The 15,349-nt window shown below is 39.5% G+C and overlaps 1 protein-coding gene across 1 annotated transcript in view; it reads right to left on the reverse strand.

Annotated features, from left to right (window-relative positions):
- LOC134335753 (uncharacterized) overlaps positions 1-1,187 on the reverse strand; it is a 34,107-nt gene extending 32,920 nt beyond the window's left edge. Inside the window, exon 1 of the mRNA XM_063018347.1 lies at positions 1,128-1,187. Coding sequence (XP_062874417.1) covers positions 1,128-1,187 — 60 coding nt within the window. The remainder of the gene's footprint in view (positions 1-1,127) is intronic.
- Between the last annotated feature and the right edge of the window lie 14,162 nt (positions 1,188-15,349).

A 15,349-nucleotide genomic window follows, 5' to 3' on the forward strand; every position in this document is an offset into this window, starting at 1 on the left:
CTTCAACCCTATGGTTGCTTCCATCATAAGGAGCCGGCCTACTAAGCGGGAAGACTAGAGGAAACCTCATAGATCCCAAGTCTGGGAAAACATGAACAAGCAACATCTCGCTGTGTCCTAAATGGGGAGATTATTCTGTAACGGTAAGTGGGCTAGACGGACAGGAGGGGGCGGACACAAACGCAGAGATGTGTAAACAACAGATTTAATATAACAAAAGACAGGACATACCACGCTAAGAGGACTAACAAAGCTAACAAGGCTAAACAAAGACTAAACAGGACTAAACAGACTAACAGGACTAAACAGATTAACAGGACTAAACAGACTAACAGGCTAAACAGACCAACAGGATTAAACAGACTAACAGGACTAAACAGACTGGACAGGACTAAACAGACTAACAGGCTAAACAGACTAACAGGATTAAACAGACTAACAGGACTAAACAGACTAACAGGCTAAACAGACTAACAGGATTAAGGACTAAACAGACTAAACAGAACTAAACAGACTAAACAGGCTAACGGACAGGCTAATACACACAGGCTAACAAACAAGGACTAAGCTAACAGACAGGGGCTGAACAGTGACTAAACTAAACAGGCTAACAAAGCTACACAGGCTAAACAGACTAAACAGGTTAAACAGACTAAACAGACAGGACAGGACTAAACAGACAGAACAGGACTAACCAGACTAACTGGCTAAACAGACTAAACAGGTTAACGGACAGGCTAAACAAAGACTAAACAGGACTAAACAGACTAAACAGACTAAACAGACTAAACAGGCTAACGGACAGGCTAAACGGACCGGATGAAACGGCAAGGAGCAAGGAGCAAGGAGCAAGGAGCAAGGAGCAAGGAGCAAGGAGCAAGGAGCAAGGAGCCAGGAGCCAGGAGCCAGGAGCCAGGAGCCAACAGTCACCAGAGCAAACAGACAGAGTTACCCTCAATAATCTCCAACCAGCCTTTCCCTGAGCCTCTCCTAAATAGTAGCAGCTGGGGCTAATTAGCCCCAGCTAACCAATCAGGAGAGGGAGGCTGGCTGGAGACTGGGGAGAGAAGGGCGTGGCACACTGGAGCACAGGATCACCCTGAGGCTCCAAGCGTGACAGCTGATACGAGAAGTGAAGTCAATGAGAGGAAGAACGTCAGAATCATCTCAGCGGTTTTATGGTCCATGAACTTTTTTGTCCTTTTTAGCATACATTAAATGAAAAACTTTATAATTATTATGAATATTATAAATATTTTTTATTTATAATATGTTGTAAAAATAGTCCTTTTGCTGGGTGTGTGTGTGTGTGTGTGTGTGTGTGTGTCGTTGTCTCAACCAGGCAGCTCTTAGGTTTCGTTTACAATGAATCGAAAGGGCTGCCAAACAAGTTGCATAATATACGCCTTATAATTTATGAGTTCATAAAAATAGTATACATGTACATACATGTTTTATTACATGTTCGTAAATTGAGATACGAAATATACACTGCTCAAAAATTTTAGGGAACACTTTCTTAGGGAAATAACACATCACATTCTTTTTACATCTTTGAAGATAAAGAAGTAAAAAAAAAAAAAAAAAAAAAAAAAAAAGATGTAAAAAAAAATACAATAAAATTAGGGAGCAACATCTGCATAAATTTCATCATTGCAACTCAATGTGTCTCTGTCGTGTGTTTGGCCCCCACTTACTTAACTTCTCCGTGTGCTCCTGATGAGACAGTGGGTGGTCTCCTGGAGGATCTCCTTCCAGACCTCGATCAGTGCATCAGTGAACGCCTGGACAGACTGTGGTGCTACTTGATGGCATCAAATGCAATGATACATAACTGATATATGGATTTGGATCTGGGAAACGTAAGGGCCAGTCAATGGCATCAATAGCTTCATCATCCAGTAAACACTTTTGCCACATAAGTTGCATTGTCCTGTACCAGGAGGAACACAGGGCTCTTTTCACCATTGTAAGGTCAGACAAAGACTCTGAGGATTTCATCCTGGTACCTAACAGCAGCCAGGGTATGGTTGGCTATCATTCGGAAGTTTGATGCGGCCCTTCAAGGATATGCCTCTCCGACCATCACGGACCCACCATCAAACAGTCATGCTGGATGATGTCTGGCCACCCCTATGAAAATTGTCTGGCTCCGCCACTGTTTCCTCCAGGTGCTTTCGTTTTCTCCCACAGTCCAAAGACATGAAGGCAGGCCCATTGAAGCTACTAAAACTGCCCTTTGTGAATGTGTGCGTGCGTGTGTGTGTGTATGTTTGCATAGTGTTTGCATTGTGTTTGACTGGTGATTTGTCTGGGGTGTATCTTCCCTTTCAGCCAGTGAATATCCACTGCCTGAATAGAATGCTTTCAGTTTAAAAAGTTTCTCGCTTACCCTTTTTTTTGTACTGCGCTCAGTTTTGTTTCTCTCAGTTTTGTTTCTCTCAGTTTTGTTTCTCTCAGTTTTGTTTCTCTCAGTTTTGTTTCTCTCAGTTATGCTTCTCTCAGTTTCGTTTCTCTCAGTTTTGTTTCTCTCAGTTACGCTTCTCTCAGTTTCGTTTCTCTCAGTTACGCTTCTCTCAGTTTCGTTTCTCTCAGTTTTGTTTCTCTCAGTTACGCTTCTCTCAGTTTCGTTTCTCTCAGTTATGCTTCTCTCAGCTACGCTTCTCTCAATTTCGTTTCTCTCAGTTACGCTTCTTTCAGTAGAAAGCAGATTTTGAGAACCTTTTGGCTGCGCTTTTTCTCAGTCACGCTTCTCTCAGGTTCTGGCGGGGCTTATTTCCAGCAGCCAATGAGTGACGAGATCCCGCCCACCCGTCAAAACGGGGCCAAAACTCTAACTTGAGAAGATTTTTTAGTTGAGAGAAAGACTGAGAGAAGCGTAACTGAGAGAAACAAAACTGAGAGAAACGTAAATGAGAGATGCGTAACTGAGAGAAGAGTAACTGAGAGAAACAAAACTGAGAGAAGCGTGACTGAGAGAAGCGTAACTGAGAGAAACAAAACTGAGAGAAGCGTAACTGAGAGAAGCGTGACTGAGAGAAGCGTAACTGAGAGAAGCGTAACTGAGAGACGTGTAACTGAGAGAAGCGTAACTGAGAGAAACAAAACTGAGAGAAGCGTAACTGAGAGAAGCGAAACTGAGAGAAGTGTAACTGAGAGAAACAAAACTGAGAGAAGCGTAACTGAGAGAAGCGAAACTGAGAGAAGTGAAACTGAGAGAAGCGTAACTGAGAGAAGCGTAACTGAGAGAAGCGTAACTGAGAGAAGTGAAACTGAGAGAAACAAAACTGAGAGAAACAAAACTGAGAGAAACAAAACTGAGCGCAGTACAAAAAAAATGGTAAGCGAGAAACTTTTTAAACTGAAAGCAAGACTGAGAGACAATTTCGTTTCTCTCAGTTACGCTTCTTTCAGTAGAAAGCAGATTTTGAGAACCTTTTGGCTGCGCTTTTTCTCAGTCGCGCTTCTCTCAGGTTCTGGCGGGGCTTATTTCCAGCAGCCAATGAGTGACGAGATCCCGCCCACCCGTCAAAACGGGGCCAAAACTCTAACTTGAGAAGATTTTTTAGTTGAGAGAAAGACTGAGAGAAGCGTAACTGAGAGAAACAAAACTGAGAGAAGCGTAAATGAGAGATGCGTAACTGAGAGAAGAGTAACTGAGAGAAACAAAACTGAGAGAAGCGTGACTGAGAGAAGCGTAACTGAGAGAAACAAAACTGAGAGAAGCGTAACTGAGAGAAGCGTGACTGAGAGAAGCGTAACTGAGAGAAGCGTAACTGAGAGAAGTGTAACTGAGAGAAGCGTAACTGAGAGAAACAAAACTGAGAGAAGCGTAAATGAGAGATGCGTAACTGAGAGAAGAGTAACTGAGAGAAACAAAACTGAGAGAAGCGTAACTTAGAGAAGAGTAACTGAGAGAAACAAAACTGAGAGAAGCGTGACTGAGAGAAGCGTAACTGAGAGAAACAAAACTGAGAGAAGCGTAACTGAGAGAAGCGTAACTGAGAGAAGCGTAACTGAGAGAAGCGTAACTGAGAGAAGCGTAACTGAGAGAAGTGAAACTGAGAGAAGCGTAACTGAGAGAAGCGAAACTGAGAGAAGTGAAACTGAGAGAAGCGTAACTGAGAGAAGCGTAACTGAGAGAAGCGTAACTGAGAGAAGTGAAACTGAGAGAAGCGTAACTGAGAGAAGCGAAACTGAGAGAAGCGTAACTGAGAGAAGTGTAACTGAGAGAAGTGTAACTGAGAGAAGCGTAACTGAGAGAAACAAAACTGAGAGAAGCGTAACTGAGAGAAGCGAAACTGAGAGAAGCGAAACTGAGAGAAGCGTAACTGAGAGAAGCGAAACTGAGAGAAGCGAAACTGAGAGAAGCGTAACTGAGAGAAGCGTAACTGAGAGAAACAAAACTGAGCGCAGTACAAAAAAAAGGGTAAGCGAGAAACTTTTTAAACTGAAAGCAAGACTGAGAGAAGCGTGATTGAGAAAAAGCGCAGCAAAAAGCGACTATTTATAAATGTCAAATTCAAAATGAACTCAAAATCTGATTTTTGGTTCTCAATACTTTTGGCCCTATTTTGACGCCATAGTAGAGTGTATTGTTTTAAATACACATGACCTGAACATTTTGTTGTACATTAACTATCACTGTTTTCAGATTGCACACTGAAAATGAAAAAAGAGAGACTGCAATAAGCAAGGGTTTAATGCATAAGATATCTCTCTCACTCACACACACAGCAAACAAGAAAAGAGTTTGCTGTTACCTAAAGTTTTCATTTAGTGGTCACATAAAGAGACAGTTTGCCTTATTGTTCTCATACTGATTTAATGAGAGAAAATGTAATAATTAAGGTTAAAATTACGTTCCTGTTTTAAATTTGCAGATAAAGGCTTATTGTTTAAACAACAACCTGAAACTGCTGTTGCTGTCTGAACATGTTCAGTTTAAATCAGGACCAATCAAACTTCTGGATTGTTGAGCATCACAGAAGCCAAAATGAGTTGCTGCATGTTAGCAGCTCAGTGAAAACAACGGAATGAACTGGCTGGTTTAGAAACATGATACATCAGATCAGGTAAAACAGGCCACAAGAAGTCGGTTCTTATTATGTACTGTAAGATTTTCTTTATTCTTAACAGTTGGAGCAATAAGGAACAGTAAGGGTAATGAAGGGGGCTGGACATGAGGGCACCAGTTTTACCAATAACAAAAACTAGGAATATTTACTGTATGTGCCGCCGGAACAGTATGTTTAAATATGGCAGGGATGATATTTCATTCTTTCATTATCTTTACTAACCACTTAATCATGGTCAGTGTCACAGTGAATCCCTTGCCACTCTAAAACTGGGCACAAAGCAGAAATACGTACTGAATAGAAGGACAATCAAACTCAAACATAGTTTTATTGGCATGACAAATATATAGGGTGTCCCAAAATTCACGCAAGATTTGAATTTGGCGCCATTTGTGCGGTAAAGATCATGCGATTTAACGCCGTTGGACTTTTTTCTTTGGGGTTTTTTGAAGTCTAAGGTTTATGCCATCAAGCCCATGACCACCCACTCCTTGAAGGAGGAAATTGAGCGCTGTATCAACGAAATTCAGCCACATTTATGCAGAACGGTCATGGAAAATTTCATGGGCCAGCTGTAGCCTAGTGGTTAAGGTACTGGACAAGTGATCAGAGGGTTGCTGGTTCAAGCCCCACTACTGCCAGGTTGCTGCTGTTGGGCCCTTGAGCAAGGCCCTTAACCCTCAATTGCTTAGACTGTATACTGTAACTGTAATGTAAGTCGCTTTGGATAAAGGCGTCTGCTAAATGCTGAAAATGTAAATGTAAATTTCGACAAAAGAGTGCGTATGTGCCAGCAAAGCCGTGGAGGCCATTTACCCGATATGCTATTCCATACATAACCCTATACTGTATACTTTATGAATCAATTAAAAATTTTAAATTTTTTATTAAAAACCTGTGTTCTCTATCAAAATTACTTCTTGCGTGAATTTTGAGACACCCTATATAAGGAAATATAATTTTAAAAAAGTAAAAAAAAAAAAAAAAATAAAAACAATAAAAATAATAGTAATAAATAAAAATATACAATATATAGAAATTACAGATATACATAAGAAAAACAGTGCAAATGGTAATAACAATTTAAGAAAGAAAAATTAAGTGACATGAACTAAATTTAAGCAGTAATAAAACAAGTGTGTGTGTGTGTGTGTGTGTGTGTGTGAGAGAGAGAGAGAGAGAGAGAGAGAGAGATAGAGAGAGAGAGAGAGAGAGAGAGGGACATGGTCACCCACTGTCCCTCACCTGGTGGCAGGTGTGTGTATAGATGCTGCTAGTGTGCAGCTCTCTGTGTGCTCCCTCAGTAGCTGGGGCAGTTTGTCGGGGTCTGGGAGGGAGGTAAAGTTGGGGATAATGTTATTAAATTTGAGGAAGAATTGGGACTGAATATGGTGGACAATCCATCACAAGGCAACTAACTCACTCAATTCTACCCAAGGGCTATTTAAAGTCCAAAATAATCAACTTGTTTATTTTGTGTACAAACTTACTACATTTCACTTGAAAGTCACATTTTAATTAAAACATTTATGCGTTATGTCAATGTTTTATATAAAACAATCACGACAGCACTTAATAGAAATCTGGACCAATGACATCTCTAACTTAAACCTCAGAAATGGTCTCACAGTCATTGACTTCTCCACCTAGAGGCACAATTATGTTATTACTAAATTTTCTCCCACTCTGCTATTACAACATTAACCTAAAGTGACTTTTGATTTAAGCCTTTTCTGCATCTCTGCATTTCTTCTCCACATGAAGTAGTGTTAAAAGTTTTGTATCTTTAGGTTTTAGGTCTGTGTACACTTGTACTAGTAATAAGCACAAATATTTATTTTTTATTCAAATGATGCAATGGTCCATTTACAAATTTCTGGAAAAGATGAAGTGGGCAAAATGTACATCGATAATTTTATGTATTATGTGTCATCCACGGCACAACACAGGGACACCATACACACACAAACACACACACACACACACACACACACACACTTAAAACACAAACACATCCTTAACTTTCATCACATAACAAAAAGAAAATTGTTGGATTTTACACATCATAACCCTCAAGTTCAAGGTAAAGATATTAATTATTAAAATTGGTGGTAACCTGGTTTGGATAACCATTATAAACTTGCTCATGTACAATCAATCACCAATAAATAATTAATCAATAAATATAAACTAGATTAGAATGTTATATCCACACTATTAATCTATTGCCTGATAGAAGAATATAAAACATGTGGATCCGTCGGTTCTTCATGTCTCTGTTCTCTCTTGGTTTTCTTTTCACAGAACTGAAGAGCAGCATAATTCAGTGAATCACCACCCTGATCCTGATCCTGAAATCACACAGAGAACAAATATATTAAATCAAATAAGACAATCTTTGTTTCAACTTAAAAAACAAAAAGCTGTAGAGACTTTAGGGCAAGTCTCTGAATGTATTTCACCTTTAATTTTCAATATTTTTTAATGAACTCTAAAAACATGTTTTCACTTTATCATTCTGTGATTATGTATAGACTGATGACAAAATGACAATGATGTGCATTCAAAATCATATTTTAATATTGCATATTAGCCCTGACACCTCACGGCAACAATGGCCTGGATTTGATTCTCCAACCATGTGGCCAGGGTCTGGTAACCGGTCTGGTAACCCACCACGATACTGACCAGGATAAAGTGGATGGTAAAACAGACAATGAATGTATGAATTTTAATGATTATATTTACCTTCTTATCCTGAGGTTCAGTGTTGAGACCTGAAATAAAAAAAAATCAAAACATTTTAATATTTTATTTATATTTTATTAACCAGGCCATTATTATTATCATTGTTATTATATTTTACCTGTGTGAGTTTTTCTGTGTTTCAGTATTACGAATGTGAGAATTATGAGAAGAATCAGAATCACTGCACTACAAACCCCAACCACCATGAAGAAATTACCAGCAGATAAAAAACCTGTAAGAAATTTTAATAAAAGAGCAGCTTTATTGTTTATATAACTTTAATAATGTAAATAAATTTTGAAATTCGCAATTAATATAAAGACAATATTTACCACAAAGTTCTGCTCTGTTTGAGATTTTAGAAAGAGTGTCATTACCTTTTGGAAAAAATAAATATATTTTTACCACATAAAACATCTTCCATGAATTGTAATAAATCTATAATATGTCAAAATTTACCTTTCACATGTAAATAGGTTGAATTTTTAAAGGTAATATTTGGTGCTACTGTTCTCTTGTAGCCACAGTAATAGAGAGCCGTATCTGAAAGATCTACTGCAGTTATTGTAAGAGACGTATTTTTGTTTTCTACACACATCAACATTCTTTTATTTTCATTTTGGTTAGAACATTGTGATGATGAGCTTGATGGTTTGAAATTCATGGACCCAACAAGACGTGGTACTGAAGAACTTGTGTGTTTATACCAGAAGATCAGACTTGAACTTTCCATGTCATGTTGGCACCACATGGTGATGTTCTGTCCACGTTCTGCTTCTAAAGCATGTAGCACCTCAGAGAGCAAACCTGTAACATATACAGCAGTTTTTCCTATTAAAACCTTTATACTCTGCTTACAAAATAAATTACAAATACAGTCATTATTTATTAATTCCTGGAAATATCAGGACATCATACATTCACTTATTCACTCACTCACACACTCACACACTCACTCACACTTAAAGCCAGTTTATGCTGATTTTAGTTTAACACCAAATTAGAAAACTGAAACTGGAATTATATAAAACAAGAACGACTTCACTAAATCTTATATTTGTTTAATTCTGTCTGAGCACAAAATGTTCATGAATAGATTCAGCATCTAAATGTTGTAATGAAACTAACCATATCTGTATTTGAATTGATCTGAATTAAATACTCTTGACAGTGTGAACAATCTTGATGATTAGACATCATATGTTCCTTATAAGATTTTATTTAGAGTTTTATTGATTGACATTCACACTGTGAATGTTGCAGTGCAGGTATTCACACTAGCAGCAGTACCCATCCTATAAAATACACTGCAGACCCAAAATATTGCTAAAATTAATAATGTGAGGTTTTAGCCAGCCAGAATATATATATATATATATATATATATATATATATATATATATATATATATACAGTGTATCACAGAAGTGAGTACACCCCTCACATTTCTGCAGATATTTAAGTATATCTTTTCATGGGACAACACTGACAAAATGACACTTTGACACAATGAAAAGTAGTCTGTGTGCAGCTTATATAACAGTGTAAATTTATTCTTCCCTCAAAATAACTCAATATACAGCCATTAATGTCTAAACCACCGGCAACAAAAGTGAGTACACCCCTAAGAGACTACACCCCTAAATGTCCAAATTGAGCACTGCTTGTCATTTTCCCTCCAAAATGTCATGTGATTTGTTAGTGTTACTAGGTCTCAGGTGTGCATAGGGAGCAGGTGTGTTCAATTTAGTAGTACAGCTCTCACACTCTCTCATACTGGTCACTGAAAGTTCCAACATGGCACCTCATGGCAAAGAACTCTCTGAGGATCTTAAAAGACGAATTGTTGCGCTACATGAAGATGGCCAAGGCTACAATAAGATTGCCAACACCCTGAAACTGAGCTGCAGCACAGTGGCTAAGATCATCCAGCGTTTTAAAAGAGCAGGGTCCACTCAGAAAAGACCTCGCGTTGGTCGTCAAAAGAAGCTGAGTGCACGTGCTCAGCGTCACATCCAACTGCTGTATTTGAAAGATAGGCGCAGGAGTGCTGTCAGCATTGCTGCAGAGATTGAAAAGGTGGGGGGTCAGCCTGTCAGTGCTCAGACCATACGCCGCACACTACATCAAATTGGTCTGCATGGCTGTCACCCCAGAAGGAAGCCTCTTCTGAAGTCTCTACACAAGAAAGCCCGCAAACAGTTTGCTGAAGACATGTCAACAAAGGACATGGATTACTGGAACCATGTCCTATGGTCTGATGAGACCAAGATTAATTTGTTTGGTTCAGATGGTCTCAAGCATGTGTGGCGGCAATCAGGTGAGGAGTACAAAGATAAGTGTGTCATGCCTACAGTCAAGCATGGTGGTGGGAATGCCATGGTCTGGGGCTGCATGAGTGCGGCAGGTGTTGGGGAGTTACATTTCATTGAGGGACACATGAACTCCAATATGTACTGTGAAATACTAAGCAGAGCATGATCCCCTCCCTCCGGAAACTGGGTCGCAGGGCAGTGTTCCAGCATGATAATGACCCCAAACACACCTCTAAGACGACCACTGCTTTATTGAAGAGGCTGAGGGTAAAGGTGATGGACTGGCCAAGCATGTCTCCAGACCTAAACCCAATAGAACATCTTTGGGGCATCCTCAAGCGGAAGGTGGAGGAGCGCAAAGTCTCGAATATCCGCCAGCTCCGTGATGTCGTCATGGAGGAGTGGAAAAGCATTCCAGTGGCAACCTGTGAAGCTCTGGTAAACCCCATGCCCAGGAGAGTTAAGGCAGTTCTGGGAAATAATGGTGGCCACACAAAATATTGACACTTCAGGAACTTTCACTAAGGGGTGTACTCACTTTTGTTGCCGGTGGTTTAGACATTAATGGCTGTATATTGAGTTATTTTGAGGGAAGAATAAATTTACACTGTCATATAAGCTGCACACAGACTACTTTTCATTGTGATAAAGTGTCATTTTGTCAGTGTTGTCCCATGAAAAGTTATACTTAAATATCTGCAGAAATGTGAGGGGTGTACTCACTTTTGTGATACACTGTATATATATATTTATTTATTTATTTCTCTACAAACTGACTGGAATAAATGAATAAATAAAATAATTCACTTACACATCATACAGAGAAACAAAATCACATGCTGAACCATCGCTGCTGTGAATCAGAACAGAGACAGAGAGAAAATGTTCATCTGCTGAATGAGGGTTTATCTGGCTGTAGAGGGGTGTGGTGTTATGAGGGCGTCCACATACATTTGATCTAGAGTACAAACTACAGCTACATTATGAATATTGCATTCAGACGCAGTAATATTTTGAATAATTACGACTAAAAAATGAAAAATTATAACACACATTTATTTATTTAATCACATCTAGGGGAAATCTAAGGCAGCCAATCCACCTTCTGCATGTTATTTAAAGGAAGACAGTAATCGAAGGAAATTTGAATTTTATGTTTTTGTTGGTTTAATTGAAGCACTGATTCAGTGCCTTGAGTATTATTATGACCTCTGTAGCTCGTCTAAAAAACCCTGGAATGTAATATCTTGGACATGACTGACTGACCTATACACATCACACACTGACTACAGAGTACTACTGTGTCTGTGTGGGTTTGAGGCCTCAGTAGGGGAGACGGTATCTGAGTATCAGTTTGTGGTTGGAAAATGTTCATGTCTTTTTCTGAAATGGACAGACGCTTGTTGTTTTGTAGCAAAGACAGCGGTTTGTGGTCAGGCTGGTCCATTTACACTCACAAGGGTAGCTAAAATTGATTAGGTCCTTAGTTATACAAACACAAATAAAAATTTTAGAGGCACAAAGATACTGACTGACAGAAGTTGTTTTATATTCAGTAAATATTAAGAAAGGGGAAATGTATGTGAGTGTGGGATGGATTTTACAAAGTTATGAAAAGTGATAAAGTGGGTAAAACATACAACATCATTAAATCCATGTACACAAAGTCGCAACAAAATGATAAAGGAAGAAACTGTTTCCTCGGGAGAATGGAATGAGACTTTTTAATATTTACATCAACAAATTAAATTCCATTTAGGATCATCAAACAGACCTGGACCCTGACAATCAGCTCTGCCAGACACCAGGGACACACACCATTTCTTACATTAGAAATAAACAAATAGATCATAATGTAACTTCAGTAAACTATGAATACCTGAAATACCTGGTTTGGATAAACATTATAAACTTGCTCATGTAGAACCAATTACCAATAAATAATTAATCAATCCATGAAAACTACATTCGCATGTTGTCTCCACACTATTAATCTATTGCCTGATAGAAAGATATAAAACCTGTGAAAATACTGTTTCCTCATGTCTCTGTTCTTTCTTGGTTTTTCTTGGAACTGAAGAGCAGCAGAATTTAGTAGATAACCACCCAGATCGTGAAATCATACCGAGAACAAATATATTAAGATATATTTGTCAGGAACTGAGACCCACCGTGAGCTGGAACCCCGTTCCTCCTCGGGTCAGTACTGATGGATCCCGCGTGCCTTTAAAAGACTCGGTACTAAATCAGGTCTGAATCACTGCACACTTCTCTAGTCTGTCCTCAAAATCAGAATGAGGTGGAGGTTTTGTTACCTGCTGCTGAGCAACTGGACGACGTGATGGAGAAACTGGAAACCAGCAATAACGCATCGTTTATAACACAGATCTCAGATCCACTGGTCTCAGAGCTCAACTTCTGCACTACAGATGAACTTTTAATGTAACCACTGAGCAGATTGCAAATCTCCTGATGTATTTGAATATGTTACTAATAATGATGTGAGGAATCGTTTTAGCTCAGTAATTACACGGTTGTGTGTTACACCGGACTGATTTTGCAGATATTGCACCACTAAAATATAAATAATATTAATAAGTTACAGATGTTTGAAAAAACAATGTTTGAGAAAAGTGTTACAGAAACATTTATTATTTGTTACTAGTGTACTTATGCTTAATAACTCCAGAGAATGCATTTCTACTGCTCCACAGTACACTTGCCATCTGCTTTACACCAGTTTATTCTGCATTTTGCTTCAGTTTTTGGCAGCTTGGTCTGGTAAACGCAGGTAAGCAGATGCTGCTTCCAGAGGCAGTTTGGAACTGAAAAAAAAAAACAAAAAAAAAAAAAAACCTCTTTTTTTGACAGCATTGGCGAGACGTTCTTGACGCAGTCATGAGTAAATGGATAAGTGGATAAAGACCAGGATGAAGCTGTTACTGACAATAAATAAATTAGTATAGAGAAATATACAGTGATTTTTTTTTTTATTGTGTTAATAGACGTTTAAAAATATACAATTTGAAGAGCAAAATAAAAGAGAATTACAAAATGTGCCAAATGTATCACTGTACCCAGTAAAATGTGGGTCAAAATATGACGTCCAGTTAGCAGCTAACAGTCTTAACAGTTTGTCTCTTTAAACAGCTGAACTGATCAGATCAACTACAGAAACATACAGTCATTAGTTAAGAGTTTAGTGTGATAGTCATAGACAGTTAACAATTGCTAATAAAACACAGCTTTAACAAACAGAAATACATTTTTTAAATAAACATTTGATCTATTAATGTTATCAAACACCAACTTGTTTTAAAAAAGTGCTTACAGCAACTAATTATCAGTTAAAGTAATAATAGTGTTGCATTAGACTAGACACACTCGGGCATGATTACTGCTGCCAGGCTGAATTGAATTTTTAATGAATTAAAATATATCAGTCTGAAAAGAGTGAGCTCATGTGCTATAACGGTAGGAGCCAATGAATTCCAGGGGTTTGAATCCCAGGCTTGGCTCACAAGGCACATGAACCTAGCCATTGAGGGGACACATATCAGTGCATATCAGTGCAAATCGGTATCTCTTAGTTCCGGACCCAAGCCTGGATAACTAGGCGGGTTGCACCAGGAAGGGGGAAAATACTGTGCCAGATTAAATAAACAGACGAGTGATCGGCTGTGGCGACGCCTAACGAGAACAACCGAAAGAAATCATTCATCAGTCTGGAAAGTGCAAGTTATTTCTAAGGAATTTACATTGTAATTTTAAAAAGGTGCAGTTTTGTGCAATATAAAAACTATAGAAAATATAAAAATATATAAATATGAAATGCAAGTAAAGGTGAAAAACCTGTGTAGGCTATTACATAAATGAAATAGGTAGTTTTTGATGTGCAAGTGTCCCGAGTATTAACAGTACAGTAGTGTTCAATTGTTCATGAGCGTAATGGAAGTTGGAAAAAAGCTTCTCTGTAGCCTGGTCGTTCGGGTCTTCATGTGGCTGAAGCGTTGGCCTGATGGAAGGCACCGAAACAGGTGATGGCCAGGGTGAGACGGGTCAGTGATGATTTTCTCTGCACGCTTCCTGGTTCTGGAGGCATGCAGGTCCAGCAGTGTGAGCAGCTTTACACCGATGGTCCTCTCTGCAGACTTGATAATGCGCTGCAGTCTCTTGGTGTCATGTTTTGTGATAGCGCTGATGATGATGGCTGTGTAGAACTGCACCATCAGCTCTTGGGGTAGGTTGAACTTCCTCAGCTGGTACAGGAAGTACATCCTCTGTTGAGCCCTCTTGATGATGGAGTTGATGTTGCTGTCCCACTTCAGGTCCTTGGAGATCGTTGTGCCCAGGAACTTGTAGGACTCCACAGCCATCACAGTTCTGTCTAGGATGGTGAGTGCTGGCAGGATTGGGGGGCTCCTCCTGAAGTCCACGGTCATCTCCACTGTTTTTGCTGTGTTCAGCTCCAGATTGTTCTGACTGCTCCAGAGGACGACCTGATCAACCACCCGTCTGTAAGCAGACTCATCACTGTCACTGATGAGACCAATGACTGTAGTGTCATCTGCAAACTTCAGGATTTTAACAGAGGAGTCCATGGAGGTACAGTCATTTGTGTACAGCGAGAAGAGCAGTGGGGAGAGTACACAACCCTGTAGGGCACCCGTGCTGATGGTTCGGGTCCCTGAAGTACACTTTCCCAGCCTCACCTGCTGTTTTCTGCCAGTAATAAAGTCAGTTATCCACTGGCAGGTGGAGGCTGGTACGCTGAGTTCAGTCAGTTTGCTGTGTAATTGTCCTGGAATAATTGTGTTGAAGGCTGAGCTGAAGTCCAGGAACAGAATTCTTGCATAAGTTCCTGAGTGATCAAGGTGTTGGAGGATGAAGTGGAGACCCATGTTCACTGCATCGTCCACCGACCGGTTGGCCCGATAGGCAAATTGCAGGGGGTCTAGCAGGGGGTCCGTGATTTCCTTAATGTGGTTGAGAACCAGTCTTTCAAAGGACTTCATGACCACAGAGGTCAGGACAACAGGTCTGTAGTCATTTAGTCCTGTGGTAGTTGCCTTTTTGGGAATGGGTATTATTGTAGAGCATTTAAAAGAGCACGGAACAACACACAGCTCCAGTGATCTGTTGAAGATCAGGTGCAAGCTGGTCTGCACAGGTCCTCAGGCAGGAGGGAGAGATTCCATCAGGACCTGG

This window comes from Trichomycterus rosablanca, chromosome 21 (assembly GCF_030014385.1).
Source record: "Trichomycterus rosablanca isolate fTriRos1 chromosome 21, fTriRos1.hap1, whole genome shotgun sequence".
Classification (NCBI taxonomy): Eukaryota; Metazoa; Chordata; class Actinopteri; order Siluriformes; family Trichomycteridae; genus Trichomycterus; species Trichomycterus rosablanca.